The following is a 12,148-nucleotide window of genomic DNA, read 5'->3' as shown; positions in this document are numbered from 1 at the left end:
AACTTCCCGACCTCAGTTCGGAATGGCACCCAGGCTAGGTCATTTAGGTCTTTTTAACTAAATAAAATCGAGGTTGAACCGGATGTATATCTGGATGCGCAAATGAGCTGATGGTGCATGCGCAGGACGGACATGCTTCCAGCACAGACCGGGTAGTGACAGAGCCGTCATGTCTTTCTGTAGAAGCTGTTGTTACTGTGAGCCAACAAGCTAACAGGAGCTAGCATCCTTCTTCATCCCTATTCCAGGGGCTATATGTAGAGCTCCCCCTACAGGTTTGGTGGGGGAAGGACTATATATCCTGACAGGAGAACTGTCCTAATTAGATAAACTGCTTGGGAAAACATTAGTTTTTACATCTAACAGGCAGATATGAATAGGGTTTGACAAACTCATACATCGTCAATAAAAAAGAATCCTAACAATAACATCCTGAAAGTTGACTTAACCTTATAACGTTGATGAGCTAAAAGTGTTTAAATTGTATCACTGAATTGTTACATCTAATAAAAAGTGTAATAGATTCATACATATGTTACAGTAATTGTAAATAATATTTTTCCTGATTTTGTGAGGCCTTCTCTGAAGGTGTGATCTGATATTGATATCTGATTAATATCTGATATGTGATCTCTGATATTGTTACGGTCTTGGTTCTGTTAAGTTTTCTTTGAGTTTTTAAGTTTCATGTGGATTCATGTTTTCCATTTTTTTCTAGTTTTATTGGTTTAATTCCTATTTTGTTGTGTTTTCTGGATGTATTTGAGTTCTTATGCTTTTCTTTGTTGCCCTCTGCTGCCCTCTTGTGTTGGTTTCCTTTTCCTTAGCTCTTTCTCTAGAAGCCTCAGTTCACACCTGCTCCCAATCAGCTCGTTAGTCCTCCCTTTGTTCTGTCAACCTTAAATACTCTCCCTGTGCAGTTCCTCAGTGCTGGTTCCTCGTCTCTCCTCATCTCTCCCTGGCTCCTCGTGCTTGTTTTCCTCTTGTGTCTCCATGGCTCAAACCACAACCTAAGCTGACAGATATATACCACCCAACCAGCCACTAGATGGAAACTTCACATACTTTCAAAGCTCAAATGTAGAACAATGCTTCCTCAAAGACCTTCTTTAGGTATCTGCCAGATTTCTCCTTTCGCGAATTCCATAAGGCAAAAACATAAAACATGTTTCTTTTTGCTCTTCACTTGTCTCTCTTAATGCTTGTTGGTGTTTTTTAATGCACACACTGCACAGCATGAATGATATTGAGCTAGGAAAATTAGCTGGAGTTCAAGAATGATGCTGAAGGGGATCCAAAAAGCCTAAAGAACCACTGAACGTTGGGCTTATTGGAAGAAAAAGAAAATAAAGAAGGAATATAGACCAACCTCATAAGATTTAATGATCTTGATAAACATGTCCTCGGCACCTGGATCTTTGTTTTTGTCAGGATGCCTTAAGAAAGACAAGCCCATTAGTTAGGAACAGAAAGGAAGGTAGAGAAACTGAAAAAGTATTAGATAAAGAAAATCACCATTCTTTAGCCAGACGCTTGTAGACCTTCTTGATCTCTGCCTGGCTTGCCCGCCTGGTTACCCCTAAGATTTTGTACGGATCCATTTCAGAGCCTCCGTGGCTTAATCCTGGCAGTAGGACACAGAGGACCACCAGAAGCATCACAGCCAGATATGGAGACATGTTTGACCCCCACATCCGTCGCCCTAAACACATCAGACAACAAAACCACAAACAAAACTAAATAACATATTAACTCATTCCACAAAAGTAAAATAAAACAATCCACTGGACTTTGTTTCCAAGTGTGAAGACGTTTCGCCTCCCATCCAGGAAGCTTTTTCAGTTAAAAATGTCAGAAATAGTATAGAGTTCAAAGATTTACAGAGTGGAACGAAGTAAAGTCTTGTTAATGCTTAGTTTAACCGGAAGAACAGGAAGAACGTTTCCGCCACTTAGGAATGGGGAGTCCTTTGTTAGGCTAACAACCCAAACAACTCCCCATTCCTAAGGAGCGGACCTTTTCTTCCGGTTCAATTTGCATGTTTCTAAAGCTTGGCATACACTGTACGATTTTTTGTCCTTTTCAGGCGGATTTTCCAGTCGTGCAAGAATTTTTAGATCTAGCTGACTATCAGCCTGATCGTGCATCGTGTAGTACAGTGTTTTTAAACCCTGGTCCTCAAGGCACACTGCCCTGCATGTCTTGGATGTTTCCAGACTGTCACACACCTGATATCAATTAATAGCAAATTAACTTTTTTTTTTTTTTTACTTCAATTATTTGAATCAGGTGTGTTGAAGCAGGGAAACATCTAAAACATGCAGGGCAGTGTGCCTTAAGGACCAGGGTTGAAAAAACTGGTGTAGTATACAGGGGGAAACGAGGGACCATCAGCCTCTCACGTCCACCTCTCGATATGGAATCATAAGGTCTGGAGCAAATAAAACTTTTGAATGCGTGAGGTCGCATCCGAGTGTCGGGCAGAGCAGGGTGAGAACATGCATCGCGAGCTGTGAATTTTTAAATCCTGTGGTCTCGTCGTACAGTTTGAGCTATAGCTGCCTTCAGCGATTAAATATATCGCGCAGTGTATGCCCGGCTAAAGCCGAAGCAAGGCTTACTTTCTTCCACTCTATAAAGGTTTGAACTCAACGCTATTTCTGACATTTCGAACTGAAAAAGCTTCTTGGATGGGAAGCGAAACGTCTTCACTCTTGAAAACAAAGTCCAGTGGATTGTTTTTTAACTTTCTTAGAATGACTATGACCTGGATGGCTGATCATCTTCACCATCATAACATATAAATCTTTTAAATGCTTAAAATCATTGTTTCCCATCTGTAAAGCCAATCGCCGCCCCGTCATCTCACCTTCACAAAAACCCTTCTCAGACACACAAACCAGATAACATTCCCACACAATCAAATCAAACAGCAACCCATTTCAGATTTTAAGACAGGATTTTTTTTTTTATTGAAATTTTCTGATAAAGAGTACATTTATATACATGTTTAAGCCAGAATGATTTCACATTTAAACATGACTTCCCTACGACTTTAAATAACATGCTGCTTTCACTTTCATCTCTGATGTTGCTGCTATTTTCAAATATCGATTACTGTAAAAATGTCCATAGCTGTATATTGGTTATTTATTCTCCAGGTGAACAGTTTTTTATATATTCTTAACAGAACAGTATTTTACTGTTTATCTTTTAACTCTTCAATAGTATATTATTCGTTTACACATTTCTTAGGTCCACATTTGTGTCACCATTTTTTTCTATAATCTTTTTGCTGCTCTAAACACCAGAATTCCCCCATTTTGGGAAAATAAAGGGATTTTCTATTCTAAGAAGGTTAGATACCTTCATGTGAATATTTCTCAGTAAAGGATAACCTAATGGGAGTGTCAGCTTTGTCACACAATTCCCTGGATTGCAACATGTTATTATCATTGTCACCATATTCGTATCTCACATCACAGCTCAGTCTGTAACATAAACAATCACAGGATCCATTAGGATAACCTGCAGTGCAGCGGCTTACAGGAATAGTAAAAGCATCAGCAGACTGTGTTTATTCTGCTTCTCCTAATATGTTTAGGCTGCAGCCTCAATGAAATCCTTGCAGAGAAACGCATCAATGCTTTATGTCTGTTCAGGGTTATTTACCACAGGGGCTGCAGCTTCCCCAGCTTGCTTCAGTCACCTCGGGTCCATGCAGTCAGCCGTGACAGCGCCACATATTCAGGGTACACTGGGATCCTCTGCAGCTCCTCGTATCAATGTGAACCCACCGCGCGCTGTTAAAGGGCTAAACGTGCGGCGCGTGTTCCGCAGCATCCTAACGTAGCACCGGAGCTGGCTAACCTGCTACAGAGCAGAGAAAGGCCACGAGGGGGCGCTATTTCTAGAAGGTCGCTACGGGAAATTGAGTACCCCAACAAAAACACAGGCGCGCGTATTGAAGCGTCACCGCGTCCGCCATATTGTGAGTGGCAAACCTGATTGATAGGGTTGGTTCCCCCAGATAAAACATAGACGGGATACAAGACAGATGATGTTTACCATATTTTTCAAGAACCATTTGATATAAAATTCATTTTTAATAAATCTAACACCCTAACAGTCAGTAGGTAAGTCCTAACATCAGTAGTATGGTGATAATGGTTATCAATTATGTGTGCTAAAACCCGTTTTGGTTAGTTAAAAACATCTATTTTCCTTACAACTATTGATAATCTTAATTATTAATTAATTAATAATTAATTTTTTTTATATCGTTTGCATTAAACTCCAAGTGAGGTCCGAATGTGGAAAAAAAATAAGTTATGCTTATTTGCTCCCTTCCGGACACACCCAGATCTGCTTATTTTATTTTATTTAATTTTATTATAACAATTTTACTATTAAAAATAAATAAAGGACTTTATGCCCTTTTTCTCACTAGAGATCCGCTTCATTATCTTTTTTTAGAATACTTTTGACTATAACAATTTTACAAATACAAGTAAAATAAAGGACTTTATTCCCTTTCTCTCACTAGAGATCCGCTTTTTTTTTTTTATATTTGTGATTATAACAGTTTTATAAATAAAAATGAAATAAAATAAAGGACTTTATGTCCTTTCTCTCACTAGAAAGCCGCTTCCATTCCAATCTCCCTCCTTTCTCTTGGTTTTCAGAGTGTTTCCTTTCACCGCCCGGCTACCGTTATTAGGTCCCACCCTCTTCAAGCATTGTCCCCTGACGTTACCGCACGCTGGTTACTAAAACGGGACACGCCGTGAAGAAAATGAAACGCACACCGTTGTTCTTCCTCCTTTGACCAATCAGAGACGTCGATGATGTAAACACGGAAGCAGCTGGTGAAACAGAAAATATGAGCAAACGCCTTACCTGCAGAGTAACAGGTTTCACTTTACAGAAAGGTATTTCATAGTTTGGCTTTGAAACGATAAATACATATTAAGAGACGTTTTTTTTCTGTATCCTATTTAACTACCTGGATATTAGATTGCTGAGTGAAGAATGGAAGAACAACACAGAAAGATTCTTCGGCAAAACAGGATCATCTTAGTTCGAGATCTGGATCCTTCCAGCCTTTATGACGCCCTTTTTCAAAAGGGTGTTTTCACCCAGGGGATGATTGATGAGATAAAGGTAAGATATAACTGTATAGATGTCCTTCTGTGATTGACTTAATGTGTTCAGGACAACTATGTTTATAATCAGGGCTCTGGAGGCAAGCAGAACCAGGCCAGACAGCTGGTGATTGACTTAGAAACCAGAGGAAGTCGAGCCTTTCCGCTCTTCCTGGACTGCCTTCGTGAATCAGGTCAGCAGGATCTGCTGGAGGTCTTACTAAATGGTTCTCCAGCAGCTCCCCTTCAGCCTGCAGCACCTTTCGCTCACCGCCCTGTTGTGAAACCTCTGCCAATCAGTGAGATGAAACCAGTAGTGTTCTCACCATTACGCCTTCCTTCAATCATGGGACACTCTACTCACTTTTTCCTTTGTTTTACAGAATCTCCAATTGAGGTTAAAAAAATAGATATTGTCCCCATCTGTCCTGTGGAGATTCCCAGTAAGTCTCCCAGTCCAGGTAAGCGCCCACATTAAGATCCAACACTGCTCAAAAGTTTGGGATCATTTGAAAGTTTATCTGAGTTTTTTTTTTTTTAAAGGATTAAACAAAACATTTTCCTGTAATCAGAATCAAGTTTAGTTTAAAGTAGGTTTGAACTTACAAGGACTTTGATTTGGTGTTGAAGATGCAGACAAACTAGATATGTATACAGAATCTATACCTATATACAATATAAAACATAAAATATAAAGTACATAGCTATATACTATATACACTATGGGTGTGCAAAATAATCATCATGACGATGCATCGCGATTCTAATTTTTGTGATCTACCGCATCGATTCTTGACGTCAAGTATCGATTCTTTATTGTAGTGACTATTTGTACAAAACTAAAATTCACAATTAAAAAAACTTGAGACTTAAAGGTGATCAAAGCAAAAGATGAATTCAACTCAAACAGCCACCTGATGCACCGTGGATTCTGGCTTACACAGTCCAAAAAGATCAAAAAACGGTCAAAATCTAGTTCTTTGCTTGTTTTATTTCTCCGTTCAGACAAACAGGATTCTTCTATTGCTCTCACTCTGATTCCTGCACCTGTTCTTTGATTGATTGGCTGGAAACTGAGAACTGAGAACCAAATGACCACCTACCTGCATAATGAGCTACCTAAGACCTCCCTATTTATCCTCTGAAACACCCACATCCCAAGCTAAAATTAATTAACTAATTAAGTGAATAACTAAACAAATCATTTTCTAAATAACAAATCAAAAGAAATAATCCAAATTCTAAGATTTAACTAAAAATGGAGAAATAGCTCCTACATTAATTTAAAAAACTGAATAAATAAAACCCATGAAAGGTTGGTACACATCAGCCAAAAACAGATGGAGTACAAGGAGTCCAAGTCAGGAAAAAGACCGATTAACCTTTCCTCGTAGTTGTCCATTGTAGTTGTTTGTCGGTTTTTAAAAATGGCGCGCCCCGAATCGAGAAGAACGACGACACAGACAGCCGGAAAGGCAAACCAAGGACCAATCACAGCTGCTTTCTGTCTGCGCACTTCCGCTATAGTTCTGCGCTGGTTTGCAGCCGTCCAACTCGTAGTCAGGATTTTTTTTAGGTGCACGCCGACGGTTGCAGAACCTCTGGGTGGGGGGGCGTTTTCATACACTGATACGGATTTAAAGGTTGTAGGGGCTATGCGTCAGAAGCATAAATTGGCTTTTATACCTCGGTGTGGCTTATATATGTACATTTCCAGTTAAATAAAAATAAATAATAGTGGGCGGCGGCTTATGGTGAGGTGCTCTTTGTAGTCCGGAAAATACTGTAATTAAAAAGAATAAAAATAAAAGAGGATAAGCAGTGGATACTGTAATACTATTAATAATCCATCCAATTATTGTAAATTAATTTTGCACTTTCGCTTATGTACCTGTAAATTAGCAAATCATAGACTTAGAACATTTTCAGCTGATCCAAAACTCTTGAGCTTTAATACTTTTGCATTTCAATACCTAACACATGAATATATCCATATAATTAATACTGCAGCACCTGAGAAGGATTACTTTAAACCAAGACCTGAAGGCAGAACACGTCGGGATAGTCTTCAGGTAATGAGCAGTTCATCATCACAAATGTTCTCCTTCTGCTCGTTCTCTGGGTAAATCATATCATTTATAGTCACGTTGTTATTTTGTTCTATCCGTCTCATCTATCAGTGCTATAAAATGGATTCCAACCCATGCGGTTACTGCCTCATCATAAACAACGTGGAGTTTGAACTGGATTCTCGGCTCAGCCATCGCAAAGGCTCGAACGTCGACTGTGAGAAGCTGGAGAGACGATTCAAATCCATGAACTTTACCGTGGAAGTCAAGACCAACCTGAGACAGAGAGTGAGTTTGTTCTTCTGCTCCTGTTTCTGATATACGAAGGAGCCGCCGCTAACTCTCCTCCTCGTTTCAGCAAATTAAACATGAACTGTCAGCGTTGTCTCGAATGGATCACTCTTCGTACGACTGCTGTGTGGTCATCATGCTCTCCCATGGGACCGAGGTCAGTCTGCCCGTTTTCTGTCTCCTCCTAAACCAATTAGGCTGCAAATAGTACCATTCCAAGCAAATCTTAATAGAATTACATAACAAAAGTTGAATGCTAATTAATTCGTTTTTTTTTTAACTGAGGAGGAAAGTGAGGGCCATTTATCGCCAGTTTTTGGGGAACAACCTCCTTCCCTCAGTCAGAGCATTGAAGATGGGTGGAGGCTGGGTCTTCCAACATGACAATGACCAGAAGCACACAGCCAGGATATCTTAGGGGTGGCTCTGGAAGAAGTATATCTAGGTTCTGGCGTGGCCTAGCCAGTCTCCAGACCTAAACCCAATAGAGATGCTATGGAGGGAGCTCAAACTCTGTTTTTTTTTCTCAGCGACACCCCAGAAAACTGACTGATCTAGAGAAGATCTGTGTGGAGGAATGGGCCAAAATCCCTCCTGCAGTGTGTGCAACCCTGGTGAAAAACTACAGGAAAGATAGAACCTCTGTAATTGCAAACAAAGGCTACTGTACCAAATATTAACATAGATTTTCTCAGGTGTTCAAATATGTATTTGCAGCCAGATGATACAAATAAACAGAAAATCATACATTGTGATTTCTGGATCTCTTTCGCAGTGTACATGCACCTACTGTACGATGACATTTTCAGACCCCTCCATGATTTCTAAGTGGGAGAACTTGCAAACTAGCAGGGTGTTCGAATACTTATTCTCCTGACTGTAAAGGCTGCTTCACAGGCCAAGATTTTAACATGTTTTGGATGATTCCCAAATGCAAGAGACCCCCCAAAAAAACAAGGATAAAACACTTGAATTTCAAAGAATATAAGTATAAATCATAAACTTTTTTGCCCACAGTTTGTAAAATATTTAAGAGGACTGATCAGAGTCCTTTAAGAAATCAGCAGGATTATCTCACCATCTGCTGGTTTCTAAATACAGCGGACAGGTAAGGACGTTTGTTCTGATGTTTTTATCTGCAGGTGACTCACAAGCGTTTCCCTGGCGCCGTGTACGGCGTAGATGGACAGCACATCACAGTTCAGAACATCACAAACTACCTCAAAGGAGAGAACTGCCCTTCTTTGCAAGGGAAACCCAAACTGTTCTTCATCCAAGCTTGTGGAGGAGGTACAGCAGTCAACAACGAACCAGGAGTTCATTTGATGTAAAGTCGGAAGTCAGAACGTAGTTTTCTTTCATGTCTTAAAGATGAGAAAGACATAGGATTTGAGATTTCTCCTGAGGAAGCCTCCCTGTCCGTCGGCGGGGAGGATGATGAGACGGATGCCATCCCGACGTCGTCCAGCAGCGACTCTTTGACTGATGAGGTAGACGCCAGAGTGACGCTGCCAAGCCCCAGCGACATCCTGGTGTGCTACTCTACTTTCCCAGGTAATTCTTCGTTTAAAGTCCGATGATAACGGCCTGATTTTTGTCCTGCTTAAGCCCCTGTCACACCTTGACGATTCAGCCAGCGTTACGCCTGACGTCCCAGAATCTCCTAAACGCTGGCATACTCTGAACTTTCTATGTATTTTATCAATATTGGGCGTATACCTAGAGGATTCATAACGAGTCCAGACCTTATGTCCAACGACAGCCTAACTTATGCAGGACGCACAGCAGTGGAAATGTCACAAACCAGTGTCCTGAGGGGGGCAGCCATGTCTTTGATTGCGGTATTAACCAAGCTTCCGTTTACCGCCCGCTAAAAAAAAAAAAAGAAATAAAGAAAAATAAAGAAAAAATGTTTGCAGTCGCAGAAGATTTAGCGTCATGTCTGCTAGGAAATGCCTTTCCAAATTTTTCTTTTACTTTTTTGGCAACCTCTCATTACAAAGCAAAAATGCAGGCAATCCTTCCGCATTGATAATGAAAGCAAATGATTCAGTCAATTCTTTAAATCCTCTTTTCTCATCTTCCTTTTTTCTCTTTGGAATCGATGGTCCCCTTTTGCCTGGCAACGCGCCGCGCTGGTTGGAAGATATGACCACTGATCTCTATGTCTATGACGCAAATTGTTGTTTAAATTTATTAATTATACAAATGTTTACAGCATTGGAAAACATAATAAATTTTTGTTTGACCTCCTGTACACCATATAAAAAAAAAATTTTGATTTTCATAAATTTTTAAAAAAGCTCCAGGGGGCGCTAAAGAGCCACATGCGGCGCCAGAGGCGCAGGTTGCCGAGCCCCGGACTCTGCAGATGGCCGCTCACACTGAGCCTGGTTCTGCTGGAGATTTCTTCCTGTTAAAAGGGAGTTTTTCCTCTCCACTGTCGCTACAAGCATGCTTAGTGTGAGGGATTGGCTTCGAGTCAATGAGTCGATATAATCAACTGGTTTTCCTTAGATAGAAAACTTTGAATCAATTTGATTGGATGATCTGGTTGAACTGTAAATCGCCTTGAGATGACATGTGTTGTTAACTGGCGCTATATAAATAAACTGAACTGAAATGAATGAAAAACTGACCCATAACTTATCCAACATACGGCAGCGTTTGGCCAGATTTCCGTACGTCAGGCATACGCTGGTCTAAATGGTCAATGTGTGACAGGAGCTTTAGCAGCTTTTTGACGATGACAGGTTACGTCGCCTGGAGAGACGCTCAGGCAGGATCTTGGTACATCGAAACACTGGATCGCATCCTGGAGGAGAATGCAGCCACTGATGACTTGGTCACCATGCTGATGATGGTGAGTTCCTCTGCTGTACCACCGGCTTCTATCAACACCTTTTTAAATAATCTCCAATTATTTACGGCTTGTTTTTTAGGTCAACAATGAGGTTGCCCAAAACTCTGCAAAAGGCCTTTACAAGCAGATGCCTGGAAATTTCAACTTCCTACGAAAGCTTCTCTACTTTCAAACCTCGGCATAGAGGAAGACTCTCCATCTTCACCACATGTTTGGTTCTTTACTGTAGAATACATGTTTTTTGGAAGATGTGGGTATTTTTAAAAAAATCATATTTGCACTTGTTGTATGGAAATAACGTCTTATTGTGGATGTTTTTTTAAATGTTGCTTAAATGGAATTTCTTTGCATGATTCATCAATAATTCTGCTAAGAATGTGAATGAATGCTGTAGAAGTTATAGCTTCTTTTGTGGAGAAAAAAAAGTACAATAAATGACTCCAAGATTGATCATTGCAAGTTAGGGTTAAGAACTCGTGTTTAATTTCTGTTTATTAATAAAAAAAAAAGCAGAAAATCTATTTCCAGTTCCTTTAGGTCTGGTTATGGAGCTGAAAGAATCCTATTACTAGTGTGACAGAAGATCAACCTGAAAGAAAAAGGAATAGAAAAGATAAAACATCTTTAGAAGATTTGAAGATCAGTTTTGTCCTTATTGAGGTTATTTCTGCTCTGGATTCTCATGTTTCTTTATTGTATTCAGATGTTTTGAACTCATGGATACATGTTTTTTAAGTTTTTCTCTGGACAGCATTACTTTTTATGTATATGAAAAAGATTTTTTAAAACTTTTTTCAAGTTTTAAGAATAAAAACTTTCTAAGGTTTTTAAGAATTTTTTTTAAATCTAGTATCAAACTGCCTCTGAGGAAAATCCTATTTGTTTAAGACTCTTATCTGGCTTTTGTATCTGCTAAAATGTGATTTTTAATATTTCTTTGTTTTTAGGGTTTTGGGATATTTTGTAATAAAAATGTAACTGTTGATTGCAGGAAATCACATATCCTGTTTTCTTTTTTTTTTAATAACTGCAGACCAGTGATTCCCAAACAGGGGTATTGGTACCCCTGCACTGGAAAAACGATCTGGAAATAAGTAAAAATGTCTTAAACTAAATGTATTTACCCTTAATTTAAGTAGGTGAATGAGATAGTTTGCCAATGGGATGAGTATTTTCACTCTTAGAATAAGATCATTAAATAATATGCACCTAAAACAAAACAATCTTTTTTTTATTATTATTATTTTAAATGTAAGTAGTCTTGTTCCATTTGCAGTATCTCACTTTCCTCCTCAATTCAAGAGAAAACACTTTAAGAAAAAAATAATTTTTTTGCAGTGTAGTGGTCCGCCAACACAGGAAAATATCGAAATCCACATAAGGCTTTTTTTTTTCTTAAAGTGCATTTGTTCTTAAATTAAGAAGGTAATAAAACACTTTGCCAATGGAACAAAACGATTAACATTTAAAATAACAAAAAATAATTTCATTGTCTGATTTCGAGTGAATATTATTTATCTCATTTCAAAAGTCGAAATACTCATTCTATTGGCAAATCATCTCATTCACCTACTTAAATTAATGGTAAATACACTTAATTTAAGACATTTTTACTTATTTCTTGATTGTTTTTGCAGTGAATGCATTGCAGGGGGTACGTGAAAACATTGAATCCTTCCTTCCTTCCTTCCTTCCTTCCTTCCTTTATCACCCCTTTTTCCTCCATCCCCCCATTTTCCTTCCTTCCTTCCTTCCTTCCTTCCTTCCTTCCTTCCTTCCTT

The 12,148-nt window shown here is 39.2% G+C and overlaps 2 protein-coding genes across 4 annotated transcripts in view; one reads left to right on the top strand and one right to left on the bottom strand.

The window, feature by feature from the left end:
- The window catches only part of LOC107091513 (dnaJ homolog subfamily C member 16-like), a 12,571-nt gene extending 8,640 nt beyond the window's left edge, over positions 1 to 3,931 (bottom strand). Inside the window, exons 1-3 of the mRNA XM_015385481.1 lie at positions 3,673 to 3,931; positions 1,516 to 1,702; positions 1,370 to 1,436 (exon numbers count right to left, since the gene is read on the bottom strand). Coding sequence (XP_015240967.1) covers positions 1,370 to 1,436; positions 1,516 to 1,694 — 246 coding nt within the window. The 5' untranslated portion in view covers positions 1,695 to 1,702; positions 3,673 to 3,931. The remainder of the gene's footprint in view (positions 1 to 1,369; positions 1,437 to 1,515; positions 1,703 to 3,672) is intronic.
- Positions 3,932 to 4,813: 882 nt separating this feature from the next.
- Positions 4,814 to 11,244, top strand: casp9 (caspase 9). 3 transcript variants are annotated; one of them, XM_015385479.1, is made up of 11 exons: positions 4,814 to 4,913; positions 5,017 to 5,163; positions 5,236 to 5,443; positions 5,528 to 5,605; positions 7,155 to 7,216; positions 7,325 to 7,501; positions 7,572 to 7,661; positions 8,647 to 8,794; positions 8,876 to 9,058; positions 10,258 to 10,367; positions 10,447 to 11,244. In XM_015385479.1, the coding sequence occupies exons 2-11, from the start codon at positions 5,032 to 5,034 to the stop codon at positions 10,549 to 10,551; spliced, it is 1,293 nt and encodes a 430-aa protein (XP_015240965.1). In that variant the 5' UTR covers positions 4,814 to 4,913; positions 5,017 to 5,031; the 3' UTR covers positions 10,552 to 11,244. The 3 variants fall into 3 exon arrangements, with proteins under 3 accessions (XP_015240965.1, XP_015240964.1, XP_015240966.1); XM_015385480.1 differs by having other exon boundaries at positions 4,910 to 4,931; XM_015385478.1 differs by having other exon boundaries at positions 4,857 to 5,163; positions 10,447 to 11,243.
- The last annotated feature ends 904 nt before the right edge of the window (positions 11,245 to 12,148 follow it).

The sequence above is a fragment of the Cyprinodon variegatus genome, unplaced genomic scaffold (genome assembly GCF_000732505.1).
Source record: "Cyprinodon variegatus isolate N-32 unplaced genomic scaffold, C_variegatus-1.0 Scaffold341, whole genome shotgun sequence".
NCBI lineage: Eukaryota > Metazoa > Chordata > Actinopteri > Cyprinodontiformes > Cyprinodontidae > Cyprinodon > Cyprinodon variegatus.
This window is presented reverse-complemented; position numbering and strand designations above follow the sequence as displayed.